At 38.1% G+C, this 18,447-nt stretch overlaps 2 protein-coding genes across 6 annotated transcripts in view; one reads left to right on the forward strand and one right to left on the reverse strand.

The window, feature by feature from the left end:
* syn2b (synapsin IIb) overlaps positions 1 to 18,447 on the reverse strand; it is a 73,912-nt gene that overhangs the window by 15,396 nt on the left and 40,069 nt on the right. The window contains exons 3-5 of the mRNA XM_010731329.3: positions 17,727 to 17,818; positions 13,043 to 13,199; positions 12,661 to 12,750 (exon numbers count right to left, since the gene is read on the reverse strand). Of these exons, the coding sequence (XP_010729631.3) occupies positions 12,661 to 12,750; positions 13,043 to 13,199; positions 17,727 to 17,818 (339 nt within the window). The remainder of the gene's footprint in view (positions 1 to 12,660; positions 12,751 to 13,042; positions 13,200 to 17,726; positions 17,819 to 18,447) is intronic.
* Positions 538 to 12,111, forward strand: LOC104919337 (metalloproteinase inhibitor 4). 5 transcript variants are annotated; one of them, XM_019260776.2, is made up of 6 exons: positions 538 to 824; positions 1,147 to 1,351; positions 8,584 to 8,681; positions 9,084 to 9,198; positions 9,895 to 10,019; positions 10,309 to 12,111. In XM_019260776.2, the coding sequence occupies exons 1-6, from the start codon at positions 696 to 698 to the stop codon at positions 10,504 to 10,506; spliced, it is 870 nt and encodes a 289-aa protein (XP_019116321.2). In that variant the 5' UTR covers positions 538 to 695; the 3' UTR covers positions 10,507 to 12,111. The 5 variants fall into 5 exon arrangements, with proteins under 5 accessions (XP_019116321.2, XP_010729629.2, XP_019116319.1 ...); XM_010731327.3 differs by having other exon boundaries at positions 809 to 898; positions 1,049 to 1,351; XM_019260774.2 differs by lacking the exon at positions 538 to 824 and adding an exon at positions 861 to 898.

The raw sequence follows: 18,447 nt of genomic DNA on the forward strand, positions 1-18,447 counted from the left end.
AAAGTAAGAAAACAATTAAAGGGTGAGTAATAATCAACAATACAGAATGACTAAAGCTGACACATCAACATAAAAACACACTGGAAAGACCCTGCTGTGAAAAACAAGTTGAGAAACTGTCAGTGTTTGTGGTTTGAGGTGCAAACAATGGACACAGATGCAAATAAGTTGAGACAATTACATAGAGTATGACACTTTTTTGTGATCAAAATAAAGTGAGCATGTGACTGATGATTTTCATTTAACAATTTCCAGTGTTAGAGCTGAATTCTATTATTTAAATCTTTGTTTGTTATCCATAGAGCTGTCTTTCAGTGTTTGCTGTTATCTGAATTTGTTTCAGAAGTACTGACAAGAAGAAGAAGAAGAATAAGAAGAATAAAATAGACGTAAGTGAGTTACGTCTATTTTATTCTTCTTATTATAGAATGAGTCGTGCAGAGCTATATTGATATAAAATGCTCTATTTCTCAAGACAGCAGTGCTTTTATACTCAACAACTGAACACAAATCATCTGTCATTTTTCTATTTGTCTTTTGCTAATGACTCAGACGCTGCGCAACAATCACTACACTAATCTTGAAGTTGAAAGAGAAATTTGCACAAATGATTTTAAAATCGTTTGCATGAGTACAAGCCATTTCTAATCTATGCTTCACAAACCTGTCTGTCTGTACTTTAATCAGTCATAGGCATGACAAACTACATGAATACACATACAGCAGCCAATGGGAGAAGAGGGAGGACATCAAAAGAGAATACAAGGGGCAAAAGGATGGTAGTTTTTTTTCCTCTGCGTTTGAGGAGGCTGTCCCTAAATTGTGTGAGTACATAAGAGGCTCCCTGTGTGCGACCCTCTCAGCATTCAAGACCAGAGTGTGAGGGGATCCAACTATTGTAAGTTTCTCTGTGTGTTGTCTACAGAGAGGGAGAGAGAGAGAAAGCGAGAGAGGGAGAGAGCAGCAGCATTCCCTCCAACTCGAGTTATTTGCTCCAGCTTGATTCAGAGGTGTCCTTTAAACTTATGAAAACATTTTCTATCCACAGCTGCCTTTCAGCTCAGCAGAGCTCATCTTGCCACTTCGACTCTACTGTCTCATCCACAGCCCCGCTGCTGCTGACTGACGGCCTGATTTGCTTTCCAGCGGAACTTAACAGGATCAGAAGAGGTTGCCGAGTGTTTATTGAGTGGTGGAGCGTTCAGAGTCATCATGGCCATGTCCCAGGAGCGGAGTGCGTGTCTGGGGCTCTCGGTGCTCCTTTTGCTTGGTGCATGCATAAAGGAAGCTGTGGAGGGATGTAGCTGCCACCCAGCACACCCACAGCAGCTGTTCTGCGGCGCTGAGATTGGTAAGTTAATAACTGGAGATCAGTTTTGTTTAGTTTGTTCACTCAGATAAAATGTAAAAAGGTAAAACAGTGAACAACTTTTTTAGGTTTGCCAGTCTTGTTAACAAACTAACTGATGATTTGGCTGATTGATCAGTATAATTAGAGATTGATTCACAGTGTAAACCTACTGTAACAAGATCTAATCGATAGAGCTTCAGGCCCAAGCTTTTCACACAAGTTAATTGAAATTAACATTGATTTATTATTGTGGCTTTAAAGGAAGGCTCTATAAAATATTCAGGTGAGGTGGATTGTTAGAGGATTGATTATGGATAAGTCACGTTTCTGTGACTGGCCTTTCTTTTTCTTGAATACCAAGATGAATACACTACCAGTCCTTGTATTATTACATAAACACAGAACAGTCTGCCATCTGCTATCTGTCAGCGTCAAGTGGCCATGGCCTATTTTCTATTTTTCTGTCTGTCTGTCTGTCTGTCTGCCGGTCTGTCTGTTTGTCTGTCAGGTTGTCTGCTTGTCTCTCTGCCTGACACCCCCCATCATCCAATTCTTTCTTGTCTAAGCACAGGCCAAAAGCAACACTCTGCTCTGACTTTGAGTACTTGGCTCCAGACTGTGGAAAGCTGGAGTATGTGCTTCTGTCAAAGGTTGCACTCCAGTAGAAGAGAGAGAGAAAGACAGAAAGAGAAAGTAGATAAAGAATTCAGTTTTACCGTACTTTGGTTGTGTTTTCTAATTTGTTTGCATCTATCTTCAGGTTTAGAGCAGCTCGGCTCCTTCAAAGTACTCACTAAAATGTGGTTCAGTATGAAATGGAGGCTGAGACCTGTTTCTGAAACCACCACAACGCCAAATTAGATCTGGGTTATGGGAACACAATGCGAGTATTTGGGGCAATGTTTTTAGGACAGAGTTTTACATATGAAGTGTGTCATCAGAGGGTAAGATGGTGCTCCTGCAAGTACGATTATACTGAACAGGTTTTCATACAGGCCTGGTATTGCAAAGTCTAGAGAATTTAGACTGGAATGGACCTGGACCAGGACTTTCTGGTGTATCTATGTTGGTAGAGCACGGTACCTACGTCCATAAACATCTTTTGGTCTTTTGTTCTGTATTTTCATTGTTTCACAAGTTACTCTTATGAAAATCATGTAGCCAACATTTAAAGCTGAAGCTAAGGGTCGATGAATCAAATATGTGACAAAGAAATGCAGCTCATTAGCAAACATTACATGTTTTTCTCAGTTTGTGTCTGTCCAAACAAAATGGATTCCAGTTGACCATTTGCTAAATCACTCCCCCTTACATCAATCGTCCAATCATAGCTTAGCAACTATACAGCAGGTCTGTCAAGCTTTGAATTTTTCCACATGTTGAAGTGGCATGTATGTGGATGTGACAATGCTCTGTATCCTAAGAGTTTGGAAAGTTGTGACTTTTAATTTTGTCCTTCCGAAAACCAAAAACACAAGAAGAATAGAACAAGAATAGATAAAAACAGTGCTTTTTGTTCTAAAGTGAGTGCAAACATTAGCATGTTTGACTGACACTAGTATTACTTCCAAAGCCAAGCGGCACATCATTAACTACCTACACATTTAGGATTATAGATTACTTCAGGACCACTCAGGAGATCTACTGTCTAGTATTTTGTCAGTTCTGGATGCTACTTTCAGAGTTGTGGAAGTTAACACTCCAGCAACACCATCATAACTGGTTCTTACCAGAGACAGCATGATGTTACACACATAGTCCTCATGCTCAAATCCTTGTAAAAACAACAACATACAGTTAATGTGAACAATAAAGCATAAATCCCATAACCATCACAGCATCTGTGTTGCTTGCTCAAGTATGTTTTTCTGCATACTAAGCACCTAAGCAAAAACATCAAAAGTTTGATGTTAAATTTCTCCTTACTGTGCTGTGATACAAGATCTAGTTATTCTCTGCAGTGCAAAAGCAACGTTGCTTCACCTCACCTTCACCTTATATCATATATGTCACCAGGATGGTTCTTGTTTTAGAAACAAGTCAGCTGGACATGGAGTGTTCAACCAGCTCATGGAGCATAGCGACAATATGCTAGTGACAGCTGACATTACAGCAGGTAAATTTGAATTTACTCTAAGAATTTTTTAAATTTTATTTATGTGCAATCAAGGGCCTATTATTACAAAAATTACAAAAATATTTTTAGTGATAAATGCCATTATTATTGTAAACTGTATATGTAGCCTACTGTGCAAGAACAGAAATCTTTCATTTGAACAGTATTGACTTCATATATGTATATATGTAATTAGATCCAATCTGCTCTGGATATGCCTTGGGCTCAGGTCTGTTTTTAGCTTAAAATATTTGAGTCTATCTCTGAATGGAAGAGTCAGTGGCCTCTTTCTGGCAGGATGCAACTATTTGGACCCATGAATAACAAAAAAAGGAAAATCCCTCACTTACACTAAGTGTGTCAAAGAAAACCTTCAATTTGGTGACATCTGTGATAAAACTGTCCTGGTTGTCCTCTAAGCATGGGCTGGTGGTGGCCTTTAGTTGACCTGACAGTGTTGTCAGTCGATGAGCCCTTTGAATAAAGCTGTACATCTGAGTAATATCCCATCTGGATGAACCCTGGACGAGTCCCTGGCCATGTTTGTGTATTTGAGATTGTGTGTGTAAGTGTGAGAGTGTGTGTGTGGGTGTTGGAGAGAGGCCAAGCCATGCCAACACAGCCTACTCCATCTCTCTTGCTTTCTTTCCCTCTCTCTCCCCACTTCATTTCCATGTCTATAGGCTTGGTCTAATGGTCTGCATACTAACAATATCAGTGTGAAAGCCTGCTGACAGCCCAGCTTTGTGAGCATGACAAGGGTGCCGATTCATCAGGGAGGGGGGAAGTTACTTACTACATCAGTTCTCATGGTACAAGTTTGCAATATTTCTCTTTGGTTATGTAGCTGCGAGGCAGATGCACAGCCACTTTCGCTCTGCGGGCCTGCCTGTCCTTATTCCTGTTCATAACACAGCTGCAGCAGCTGAATTGAGTGGGTAACCTAGCCTGCACAGTTCAAAGTTGTCTTAGTGGGGGGTAAACATTTCAGAGAATCTGGGCCAAGGGAATGATTTCAGGAGGAGACAACAAACTTGGAACAAAACGAGTTTTAGCGTTATAACATGTAATTTCTACAACAAGTGTCTTCAAAATGTGCTCAGAAACCTTTATGTAGCTCAGATTGTTCAGTTTTATCTGGAAATAACACACATAGTTTCTCTAAACTCTCTTCTTCTATGGATGATTTACTGATTTACTGATCTGCTGTAATGAAAAATGACTGTGCTATTCCTGGATTATTTGCTATAGCAACTTCTGTCCTTTTCCATGTTGCACTGATACGCTGCCAATGCTCAGACTGCCAACTATTTGATCCTTACACAGAGCATGGTTATGCGTTGGTGTATTACTTATCATTAATAGACCACATAGACCCATTATTAGAGGAGAAGATTTAAGTGGGACAGCTAATTTGCCAATGCTCTTAATCTACTTTCATATATGTTTCTTCTTGCCAAAGGAAGTGCAGATCAAAGAGCTGAATCAGACAAAGAAGCCAATAATATAATAGTCATTACTGGTATTAGGACAGCCTTCTTCAGTGGCCTCATAGTTGAGGAGTTGGGTGTGCGTAGTTTTGACACTGGCCTCTAAAAACAATACTTTAACACCATTAAACAGCAATGGTAGAATAAATACCTTGACTTAAAAATACAAGTACAGCTGGATTGATATATTAAGATATAGCCATCCTCTATATTAAGATTAGGTTATTTTTGAATAAAAGTAGTTTGTATTGTTCAAAACTGGCCTAACTTCATACAACTGGCCAGTCATGACATGAAGCTGATGTCAATGTTGGATGGTGGGTTTAAAGTTAAAACAAAACGGTCAGAACAACTGGTCCTGCATGCAAGTTTTACTTGAGCTGGAGTACGAAAGTAAAATCAGTGTATTATAAATGAAACTATTGAAATTTTGATCTTTAAAGGAGTATTGTGTGCGACTGAATGACATCTAGTGGTGTAGTTGTGGATTGCAAGGGAGAAACTACAGTGAAAAACGTGTAAATCCCGATCTAGATCTAGGTTTGTCTGCTCTGGGTTACTGTAGAAACATGGCGGTGGTGTCATAGCAACACAGTTATGCATATTATATTCCATTTCTGCCAAATTATGTAAATAGAGCGCCTTAAATCTTACACACTGGACTTTTAATGTTTAATGTTTAATATATTTGTTTAGTTGGATCAAACTACTGTACTACCACAACCTATTATACTAGCACTACCAATATTTAGCAGCTTGTGCTCAGTATGCAGAAACTCAGTCTGCACATTAACTAGAAACTGTTAAATAAATGTAGTGAACATTTCAGTTTCTGAAATATTAAAGCACAAACACCTCAAAACTTTACTGCAGTACCGCATTTCATGACTCCAACTATACCAGCACTAAATTAACTGAAGCCTGTCCACTCCAATATACTAACTAATTATTAAAACTGAGCTCTAGTTCTTCGCATACATTTTATTTTTTAGGTCACAGCTACACGTGCGTCAGTGAGTATACATGGAGGCTTTTCCTTGTAAGGTCAGACACTGTGATGTGTATTGTAAGATATCATAGAGCATCTATTACATTTTTTATCTACTTATTACTAACATGTTTCATAGGTCAGGACAAAAGCCTATCCTGTTCTTCTACAACACTGATTTTTAAATAACTTCAAGATGATTTCCTTTTCACTTGGATCTCCTATCAGCTACAAAAGTACTGTGATGGATGCAGGTTTAATGTTTTCAGATGTATTGCCACGCTCTGTTTGAGCCGCAGGCTGTGAATTATGCAGTATAAGAATAAAGTCTATCAAAGTTATACCGAGCGAACATCTTGTGCTCTCTGACATTTTCTATAATATGAACGTCCCTAGACCAGCTGTCTCGCTGTTGGCGATGCAGTGGATTCTGATTTGGTACAACATTCGTTCACATTAACTTTCTGTCTGTATTTGTTTGTGTGCCTGCCTTTCGTCTGACCGAAAAGTCTCTTCTGATTTCACAGAACTCCTTTTCTTCTTACTAGCACACAAAACCGTGGTGTAGTTTTGTTAAGAGAGGAAAGCAAAAATAAGGGGGTGGTTTGCGTAGCTTTGAGAGAGAGGGTGAGGTTTAGGAGGGGTGCTGGGTCACACTTTCTCTCCCTTTCTTATACTGTAGTGTTTCTCTTTCTTTCTTTCTGGTGCCTCCACAGGCGTCTGTTTTCTTTCTTTAAAAGAAAACAATGTGGAAGACAAGGAATGACAGTTATGTAGCAGTGTTAATAGACAGGCATCTTATTGCAAAATTGATCACCACATCAGACAACAATGATATTTACGCAAATTCCATTTCATTGTTGATTACACATACACAATAATCTTGTTGTTACACTTGTCAAGCTTTACCATCTCGGACAGTACAAGTAACCTTTGAAATTATGGGCCACTAATTTCATAATAAGGCAGACAAAAGAAGACTTTTCTTTTTGAGTCAGTGGCATTCAATGATAACTATCGCAAACATTAGCCTTATTAGTTGGTTGAAAAGGTTGTCTCTAAATATCTAAATCATGAAATATGCATCAAATATGCACATTTAGGCTATGTATGTGGCATCTTGCTAAAAGACTGAGGCGAAAGCTACATGTCTCAGGCAAAACGTCTCCGGCATCTTCACCAGTTGAAAATAAAGAAAAGAAAAGTGCTGTTCTCGTACAAGACTGAGATTAGATTTATATAAGAGAAAGCGCTTTTAAGGTATTCTTGTCAACCTGTTTTGGATAACATAGCCTGGAGTTGCTGGAGTGTAAACATCCCTAAATCCAAGCAGGACAAATATGCTAACGTTACCCCAAAATCTACAGTAGCTTGCAAGACTGGCTTCTATCGAGGATGTGCTTTTTTAAACACAGTATGTGTTACTACTGGATGCAGTAGGCTTATTAGCCAGACATGCTAACACTTGGAGCTCATGCTTCTCATATTTTTGGTTATGGAATGGCTAAAAAGATCAAAGCACTATCCCAACTCTTTATATATTACAACCTTACAACAGTTTTACATAATGTGACATTCATGTCATGCTGTGGTACCACTGTTTCTCTGTTGGCTGTATGGTCAATGCAGCTGTCTGCCATGTTCAAAGTCACGGTGTAGGACATTTTTTGTTGGATTGCTTGAGCTACTGCAGCGTCATTAGTTTATAGGAAATGTTTGACAGTGAAATTAATTTGTCAGTTGACGTAACGAGAAATGCAGATGTCAAAAAGTGCCTATTTCATGGGTTTGATGGGAGGAAAAAAGCAGTTCAGCAATGAAGTCTGTAATGACACAGTTTGATTTGGCACAGGGTAAACTGCACATTGTGGCCTGTGTGAGTAAAATGTACATAATTATTAATATTTTAAGTTTAATGACTGTTTTATCTTTAAATGAAAGGTTGTAAAATTATACGACTTGAATGTTACCTTCCTGTTGAGAGCCACAGACCAATTATTCTGCTACTTCGCTCTTCTACTTGATTTACAGTATGGGATAAAATAATATGAAGCCACTTCTGTGCCAGAAATGGTTTGGCTTGAGTAAGTAAGCTTGCGGTGTGGTATATACTGTATACATATTTGTGTGTGTGCGTGTGTTTGGAGTCGGTTAATGGGAGTGCGCAAGTAGAGAGAGCTACTTGTTATTCCATGTGGGTTTTGATTTCCCTCCCAGAGGAGAGGAGAGACACATCCGGTATCACTACTGAGAGGGACTGCTACACTGTCTGTGAGGGGAGGAAGACGAGTGACAAGAGAAACGATAGAAAAGGAGGAAGGAGGAGGGATAGGAAGGAAAAAAACACATCCTCATCTATCTATCTATCTATCTATCTATCTATCTATCTATCTATCTATCTATCTATCTATCTATCTATCTATCTATCTATCTATCTATCTATCTATCTATCATTTCAGACAGTCTAAGAAGGGAAAGCCTCTAATTTATTGACTAAACATGCATAATTCAGGATGTTTTCCATTGTCTTTGGCATGTAAATCACATTCTTATCTTGCTTCTTGTATGAATTTGGCATTTCAATTCATCTTAATCCTCCTTTCTTTCTGATTTTTTTTTTGTTCATTTGTTTTGACAGTGATAAGAGCAAAGATATCTGGAGAGAAGATTGTGTCGCCTAGCAACAGCTCCTCACCTTACATGAAAATGATCCAGTATGAAATCAAAATGATCAAGGTGAGATCTCTGGACAGCAGTAAGTGCTGCTGCTGCTGCAGACATACATCATGCACGTTTTACTGTTTATGCTGCTGCTCATAGCTGTGTGGGTTCAGTTCAAATGTGAAATGTGTCTGTGGTTGACAACATTCACATACACAAGAAAAAGTCTATTTAAATAACAAATAACATTATGAAATGTATCAAACTGTATATATTTTTTCTTAATTTACAGACAGTTTTATTTCTCATTTTAGAGTGACTTCACATCTGTTCACTTGACTCAGGGTGCTGTATTTTAATTATCACAACAGTTCTAGTCCTGTAATTATTCCTGCTTATATTACTGCTAAATATGTACTTTTATTATTTCATTAATATTACACTTACAACTTTCCTTTTTTTCGTTCCCGTGTCCAGATGTTTAAAGGTTTTGACAAGGCAAAGGACATCCAGTATGTGTACACTCCAGTCTTCTCCTCACTGTGTGGCGTCAAACTGGACTCCAACAATAAAGCGGGGTATCTGCTCTCAGGTACAATATGTAATGTTCCTTTTTTATATTGCGCTTTCAGAAAGTCTAACAGAAGGCAATGCCACATCAATGTAACGTCTGATTGGTAGATCAGTGTTCTTTTCAGTAGGAATATAATATAGAGTGATAGTGGCCCAAATAGCTACTCTTCTTTTGAGAACGTGTTCGACACCTTGTGAAGATTTAGATGAAAAGATCGATACCACTCTCGTGTCTTTACGGTAAAAATGAGACCACAGCCAGCAGCCAGTTAGCGTAGCTTAGCATAAAGACTGGAAATTGGGAGAAACAGCTGGCATGGCTCTGTCCAAAGGTAACACAATCTGTATGCTAGTATCTCTAAATCTCACCAATGAACACCTTATATCTCAGTTGTTTAATCTGTACAAAAAGTGGTTTCCCCCTTATCTGTGTCCATCTTATCACAGTAACTCTTGGCAAGGAAGAAAATATATGTATGTATATTTCTAAACTATTTCTTTAACAAGCAGATGTGTTTTAAACATTGTGATGCCAGTTAGTTGCATTTACAATCATATTCCCTTAACCCAAATTCTATTAGCAGTAAACTAATGTTTACTATTAACGTTTTTGTACTTTTTATAATCTATAAGGATGTTATCTACAGCAACATGACTTGATTTGCTGAATGCATGATGAAATTTTCAATGGCCATGTTGTGATGTCACTAAACAGGAGGTATGTGGAGCGATGGGAGAATCACTATCGGTCAATGTGACCTCGTAGAGTCCTGGGACAACTTGTCACTGTCACAAAAGAAGAATCTGAACTACAGATACCAGATGGGCTGTGAATGCAGAGTAAGGACAGTTCATTCTCTGTTTGTACATATTTATCTTTCGTTCCACTCATCCAACTGTCTTAGAAATGCCTCAAGAAACAAACCAAAGTTGACATTCAAAAAAAGACAATGCCTTCCATCTCTCTCGTGTTGTGTGATGTTTTTGTGTGTCTCTAAAGGTCACTCCAATTTTCTTGCAACAACCATAAAATGTTATTATTCATAACACAGGGGAGGCAAACTACAGGAACAAACAATAAGACGAGCGAGTGAGTGAACAAATGAATCAAAAACTCTTCTCTCCTCAGATCAACACCTGTTACACAGTGCCATGTGCGTCAACAGGAGAAAACGAGTGCTTGTGGACTGACTGGCTGCTGGATAACAGCCTAAATGGGGAGCAGGCTCGGCAGTATGCCTGTATCCGCCGCTCTGACACAACCTGTAGCTGGTACCGGGGTGGACCTCCACCTGAGAAAGACTTCCTGGACATGACTGACCCTTGACCTGTAATTCTGAAATCAAATTTGACTCCATTTCACTCCTGCAAAGTCAAACATTTCCTGCTTTTTGCTTATGTAGCTCAAATTTGGCGTGCAAAGTAGCAACTGATTTCATTGAAAAAAATTGACAGATTTTTACGTTTTTAAGTTGAGTTAAGTTACATTTGAGTTTAACCCAACTTTGAGCTCCTGTTCGCAGAGTTCAGGTGGTTGCTACAGCAATGCTAGGGTCATTTCTATAGAGGGCAGGGGGCTTTCAACATTCCTCTGACTCATTTTTCTCGCTCTCACACAATCCACTTCACTTTCTGTTTGTCACAGAATAAGAACAACAGCAGACCATCCACTGCAAATTATTCACCCCAGAGTGAATCCTTTCTTTGTTTCCGATGGCCTGTAATATGCATAACCTCGACAAATACTGACAACCTCATTTTTGTTTATGCATAACTTACTATAGGTTATGTAGTTATTGAGGCTATGCATTTACTGAGAGAAATTTAAGGAAGTTGTAACATTTACTGAGGAAAATAGTAGAAAAAAAGCTGCCAACTTCTTCCACAAAGTGTACTTTACATAATGTAAACATTTCCTCTGTAGCACTGCCACCTTTTTCCACACATATACTGGTGTTGATTTTATATATTATCAAATAACTGTCCCATGCAAATGAAAATGCACTGTATATATATCAAACAAAGCAGCACCGGACATTCCCTAATTCATTATATCTTGACAAAATCTGACATATTAATTATATATGACCATAATTCTTGTACATCTAAATCATCACAGTTTATACTCTCAAATTACTGAGAATGTAAATATTGTACTTCAGTAAGAATTAACATTTTAAAAGCTAACCGGATCTTGTCTTATAGCATAGGAGCATCTTGTGGTTTTGTGTGTTTAGTTTCCTCGTTTGAACTCCGTACTCTTTCCTGTGCCAAAAATCTAATCCAGCGCTTTAACAACAGCACTGCCACCTGTAGACGCCAAGCCACCTCTCCTTAGAGGAAATGATGTAACAGGACAAGGTTCAATTCCCTTTTTCTTAACTCCTTAAAAACAGGAAGTGGATTCTCCTCAAGAAAAGATAGTAAAAACTTTGGCACAAGACGTTAACCAACAAGAAGAGAAATAACTGATATTCATGGATGAGTTCTAATTAGTGATTTAATTGTTGTTTTATAGGCATTATGTAATATAATGACTCAACATTAATTAAAAGACCCAAATCTGAATTGACCCCTGTCTTGTTACTGGACTACTTCACTGAAGTCATACAGCTTAAAATGAATTATCACTTTCTATCTTCATGCATGAGCCACATTCAACAATAAAATATTTAAATTCAACTGAACAAGCCAGTAATTTGCCGGACACGTTTGAAATATACCATTTTGAAATATGTTTCTCATTAAATACAGACTTTCATGGGTGATATGATAATAATGCATAACAACTGTATGGCTTTAGTGAAGCATTATCAAACAATTTCATGTTTGTTTTATACTGAAAGAATTGTTTGGGTTTGTATTTATGTCTGTGTTTCTGTCTAAATAGAGTTTTCTATTTCCATGTACCAAAAAAGATTGTATATAAAATGTCTCAATGAAAAAGTGTGACTCTGCCTCTTTTATTGCTCTTCAATAACCCCAAATGTTAGAAAATAAAACAGGACTTCAATGAGACCTCTGGGGTGACATTAATGTTGACAAAGATTAAACTGTTGAATGGATTTCTCTGAGACTGCAAAGGGGTTTTTCTGCTACAAAATATATCTAACAACCAATAAAGTTTAAGCACAGTTCTTAATGAAAACGCAGAGACCTCATCTCTAAACTACGCAGGAGCTCATAAACACTCTAGTGAATATGGTTAGTAAATGCATGAAGCAGATAAGCAAGCACCTTTTTCATGACATTTATATAGAGTATTGATTATAAACTTATTTTATATTCGATAAGATGCTGCTGGTAGAGAACATTTCACTGCCCCGAGACAAACAGTTCAACCACTAAATACTCAGCGATATAAATATCGAGATCTCAAAATTATCACTGGAGACATTTTATTGATAGTGTTTTGGAGGTGTGAGTTTGCTGCAGGGTTACTGACAATTTACGATGTTTAAAGAGAAAAAGAATATCTTACCATGTCTCTATAGTTGGGGTAGAAAGTCTGATCAATAAGAGGGAACTTATCTGAACCCAGCCTCTTCTGATTATTGATCAGCTGGGAAAACTGGTTCAAAGGAGAAAAAAGAGAAAAAGAGCAATACAATATCAACTGCAATTTAAACACAGGCTGAATGAGTTGTTTTACAACATACAGAACAGTCACATCATTAGTACAGTAATAATCAGCGTCAGCATAGTGTTTTTAAACTGTGCTTGGAGCCACAGAAACTCACATCAGAAACTAAAATATAAATTAGGTTATTTGCAGCAAAAACATCATTCCACACATATGTGATGTACAGTATAGTGAATAAATACTTGTCGGAGTGTAAATGAGTTTTGCTGGAATTGCTTACAGCCCAAGGTTTGTCGCAGAGGTTGTAGATGGAGTCCAGAGAGTTGACTGAAGGGACACCGGCATACTGCAGACCGATGATCAAGTTCCTAAAATCCTCGTTCTGGGCCATGCTAAAAGCATGCTGGCGCACCAAGACAAAGTCGGGCCTGAAAGACCTGGAGCGAGAGCAGCAGAGGGAATAAAAAAGAAATAAAGACGGTTGAAATAAGACGTCACGAAATGTATCGTTTTACTGTACTTTGCTTACATACGTATTTTTTTTCACACAGCTTGTGTTGTTAGAAGAGGTGTAAATAATTGATTACACAGTGTCAGGTAAAAGGGTCAAAGCCTGGTTATTTGATAAAAAACAGACATGTTCGTATGACAGATGTCACTGACCTGCATTTTTGCATGAAAGAAAGAAGAGAAGGGCTGGCATTAGAGGAAAAAACCCACAAAGCCACAAGTGAAAGATTTTTTTAATATTTGTATCTTCCACTGAGGTTGTTGTGACAGTGAGGGAATAAGTCTGTCCGCCCACATAAAGTATTAAAATTGTATTAAGAAGACAATAGGGTGTATATCTCTCATCTTAGAACAGATCATCATCTGTAAAGGATTCGTAAGAACTCTTGGAAGGCTAAATCAATTTTCCTGGCATGCTAAAAACATAAAGAAATTTGATGACATGGAGCTTAAGGGAGTTATGGATATTACATTTATTTTCACATTATATATAAATAAAATGACACAACTATTTAAAGCTAATCTTAAATCTATGACATGAATAGTATCATTCATGAAGGACATTTAATAAACAAGTGTGTCTAGTTTCACATGGACCTTTGCTCTAAAATGTGGTAAAAAACACAGCTTAACGACACTTCAATAGTGGTCAAAGCCTTGTTGTTGTGTTTCAGCTCAGATTTGAAACGAGGTCATGTCCTCCCTCGTCTGCAAACAGCAAGAGATGAATTTTGCTTCGGTTGGACCTCACCTTGGATGATGTCCGCTATTTCTAAATAGACAGAGAGCTGGAGATCTGGGACACTTCTGAGACTCATCAAAATGGTAGAGAACTGAATGCTGACCATGACCCCTTCATATTTTAATGCATTACTTACTAGGACAGTAAGCAGATAAATAGAGATTAAAAAAAACAAAAAACAGTCACGGTTGTACATCAAAGTGTCTCTCAGGAAGGATAATTAAATTAGCCTTTGGATAATTTTTAAACCTGGTTTCCAGATGATCACTGCTACTCTTTTATTTAAATGTTAGACTGGTTTCAAGTAAAGTAAATAGTAAAATAGAAAACTGGCTGTGCACCATGCGAGGTAGCAGTGAGCACATCGATATTTAAAGCATTAACACTAAGTCTTGTTTTGAGTATTGATACTAGTAGGATCGATACAAAAAACAAGATCAGTCTGTCATTACAGCAAGTTCTTCTTTGTTGCATTTGCTCCTCTGCTGCTGCCTGGTTGCAATCTGCAATCTCACTGCTAAATGCTACTAAATTCTACACACTGCACCTTTAACAGAGAATATTTGATTGAAAAATCATGGTGGTCATTGTAATCAGAAGTAGTCTACTAATAATCTTTTTACCCCAAATAATGACACATTGTCCTCCTGTACATGATAGTACATTAGAATACAGTCCTTCCAAAGAAGAACAAGAGACAAAACATCATATTTACATTCAGGTAACATAGCCCTCTAGCTGCTGCAGAAAATATGACGGCATCAAAGAAGGAAGTCAGTGGCTGTATCACAGATTGGTGAGGGAGTTGGGGTGGATGGGTCAACAAAACACAGGAGGCGGTTGTTCATTTCCCGTTTCCTATTGACAGTAAGTGTTGTTTTTATAAACATGACCATGATTGGACCATAACTTTAACCGTATGTTTATTGCTGTAACCATGACAACGTGATCTATTAAGAAGAATCTGGCCATCGAAGAAAATGGGAAAAAAAATACACAATAATAGGTTCCAAGTTTTGTGTTTTATGATCCATTGCAATTTTGTAGGATTCGTATGAACTTTTTTACATTTTCCATTAAAATCTCCACCTTACATCAAAGCCTCCATAAAAAAAACCCCTAAAAAACCACAGCTCTGGAGCTCACAGAGGAAATTAGTGACCAGAGGGATGAAGGCAAAAACAATTTTCAGAGCAGTTCAGCTCAGTGAAAGGTTGATGGTGATAGGCCATGACTCCTGTTATTTTACCCTTTTGTTTCTGAATGTGCGTATGACAGAGAGGGAATGTGAGGAAAAACACAGAAAGAGAGGGGAGAGGTGTGAGAAAAGAGACAGAGAGAAAAAAAAACACAGAGTAAAAGAGATGTAGAGAGGAGTGAGAAAAATGAGACAGAGGGAGAGAGAAAAATCTGGCTCAGTGTGAACACCACCAGCTCGTCATGCACCAAGAATACTAATCAGACACTCCAAGAAACTAAAAAAGACTCTGGTGGAGAGGACATGGCAATTAATGTGACTGTAATCTCTTCATTACTGACAGTGGGCTGTCGAGATCAGAATGGGCAGAACAGACTCTCATTTTAGCTGCTCAAATCAGTGTTGCCAGCAACGCCACGGTCATCTTAACTAGCCTTCACTTTGTTTTCACTTTTCCGGAAACAAATATAAGAAAAAGACGTCAGAGTCTAAAGTCATGTTAGTGGTTAGTGTGAGGCTGTACTCAATAGGTGTTGTGTTTACCATGTTCATTGTCACATTTGATAATTAGCACGGAACACAAAGTTCCTATGATCTATGGATGGGGTCCATCTGCAGTCATCCATCCTTCTTAATTAAATACTTATCAGGGTCACAGAGGGTTGGAGCCTATCTCAGCTGACATTTGGTGAAATTAACTTCATCACAGGGCTAACACACATAGAGGAAAACGACCATTCACAGCCGGGTTCAACCTAGATTTTGTTAAATAATGTTTTAAATTGTAGATATCATCATCATTAGGAGTCATTAGGAGTGACAAGTTCAGGGTCGAGAAAAGATTACATCTTCTTTAGGGTGAAGGTTACTTAGCAACATTCAGACTCAGAGCACTTAGCAAAATCACTGCTTTGACTTGAAATCAATGGACACGGTGCAATTACAGAGACAAATGTAGATAGTTAAAAACTGGAATGAACTCAACAACAAGACAGACTGAGAATTATGTCGGGAACTCATTAATCTTCTCCACAGCCAGTTTATGTTTGGGCGAGACTTACGCCATGATGTAACTTTGGATGTCTACGTTTCGAGGAGCTCAGAAGAGGCATGTCGTAAAATAATCGTGCTTCTGCAGACACAACACTGTCAGGACAGTTGAATGTGAATCATTATGTCTACTGCAATAAATCCAAGTTTCCCTGAATCCAGGCTATCTCAGGCAGCGGCCACTGTGTGTTTGTGTGTAAGCATGTGCGGACCAACCCCTCATAAAGCATATTTACAGGGCAGAGATGTTGATGTCAGATGTCAGACTGAGGCTGGCTTCTTCATTTCCTGTTGGCTTTGTTGGTCGGTGAGCAATGGGATTTACAGTCTTGCTTAATCACTGGCAGTTTTTAGCTGTGACACTGGTGTCAGTGTGGTCTGTGGTGTGTGAGTAGGTCTCTGCAATTGTCTGGTTTACTGTACGTTCACATGTTTGTATGCAGATCTACTGTGCCAGTCAGTGGGTAATGGTTGTGGTCATACGCCTCTGCTCTTTTTCCACTGATCAGAACTTGCAATAAACAAGTGTATTTATTATTTCCTGGAGTCTTCTGAGGTTTTTCTGCAGAAAAGTCTTTGGATCATCATTAACTGATGCACAAACATGGTACAGCAGCATTATGCCAGGGTTTGATGTATTTGCTTTCATGCTTTTCTTTTGAGGGTCAAATGTGTGTTATATTATTATATAATTTCTTGGTTGCATTCTGGGATTGTAAAACAGTTAATACAAGCACTAAACTGAGCTTTTAATATTGATATCCATGTTTTTTAAAAATAATTGTTAGGAACAGATCTGTCCCTCAGGGTGCAACCCAAAAAGGTTTATTCACATAGTAAAAATACAAAATATGATACAAAGAAGAACAGAAAGAACAGAAGAAGGAAATAGTTGAAACACTGAAGTGTTAATAGTGGTGTCCAACAATAAATTCAACACCACAAATGCACTTTATGTCAAGTGTATTTCTCAATTTAAAACAGTAAAAGAGTAAATCGTTAAAACTCCAGAGAGTGTGATGTTCTTTGTGTGGGTATTTCTGAAGTGGGTTTTATATTTCCAGTCAGGGAATGGACCAAGTGAAAAGATGAAGTGAGTGAGGTTTTGTATTTATTGGTTGTATTGAGGTTTGCACCATTGAGACCATACTATTGAGCTTTTATACCTTTTGTGTCCTTGCAATAAATCAAATTGGTCTCCAAAACAGAAACGTGTTTGTAAGGACAGAGAGTTTTTTCCTGCTGAAGTGTCAGGGGATAACGTCTGTCTGAGTGGTTAACAGGTGAGATTGGATTTGTTTGTTTTTTGGGTTGTAATTTGGGAAATAATCTTATTTACAAAAGATTATGGTCAAAGAATGGTATAAAACTAGGATCTGAAGTTTGGGAAGAATGGTTTGACTCCAACATAAAGTGAGTTTGACCTTCTCTAAATGTGAATGTGTATCAGTGTGCGGTACTAACCTGACCACTCTGGTCCCACCCCTGATGACCTGCATGTCCACGTTACAGGTGCCATTTGAATGTGAGACGAGGTTGACCTCTGAGAACTCAGCCTACGATGATGGAAAGAGGACACAATACAGTTTCATCAGCTTTACACATTAAGTCTTAATACAGAAGTGATGAAACATAATAGTAAATGTTGCAGACAATTGAACCGCTTAATGGATCCTTGTGCTTTAAATAAAACCATAAATTCATTTACAAGAAGCAGAATAGCAGATGATTACAGTTTTAGTAGTCGAGGTTATTGTGCAAGATAAGGTGTATTATTTCAGAATTACTGTTATTTTCATACCGCGCACATCCTACTTTTTTTGTCATTTGAATTGATGACTTCTACTGGGAGCAAAACAAACTGTAAATAAACACTGGACTACTTTTTCCTCTTTAAACAAACCACCTTTGCAGATGCAGTGTAAGGGGAAGACAATATGTAATATAAACAAATTAATTTATTTCAGAAACCACAGAAACCACATAGTTATTCTAGTAAAATAATGCCTGCACACATAGTGAGTATTTCTTTGTGACTCATAGATGCCTGCTCCCGTCTCCTCTAGTGTCTATTTCTGTTCCTGTGGCTGAGGTTATAATTTAACTGTCAACATCTATTAGGTGTGAAACTGTGTGAAACCCCACAGAATGCAGTAACCAAGTATTACAAAATGGTTTGCCCGGT

This window comes from Larimichthys crocea, chromosome VI, assembly GCF_000972845.2.
Source record: "Larimichthys crocea isolate SSNF chromosome VI, L_crocea_2.0, whole genome shotgun sequence".
In the NCBI taxonomy this organism is placed as follows: domain Eukaryota; kingdom Metazoa; phylum Chordata; class Actinopteri; family Sciaenidae; genus Larimichthys; species Larimichthys crocea.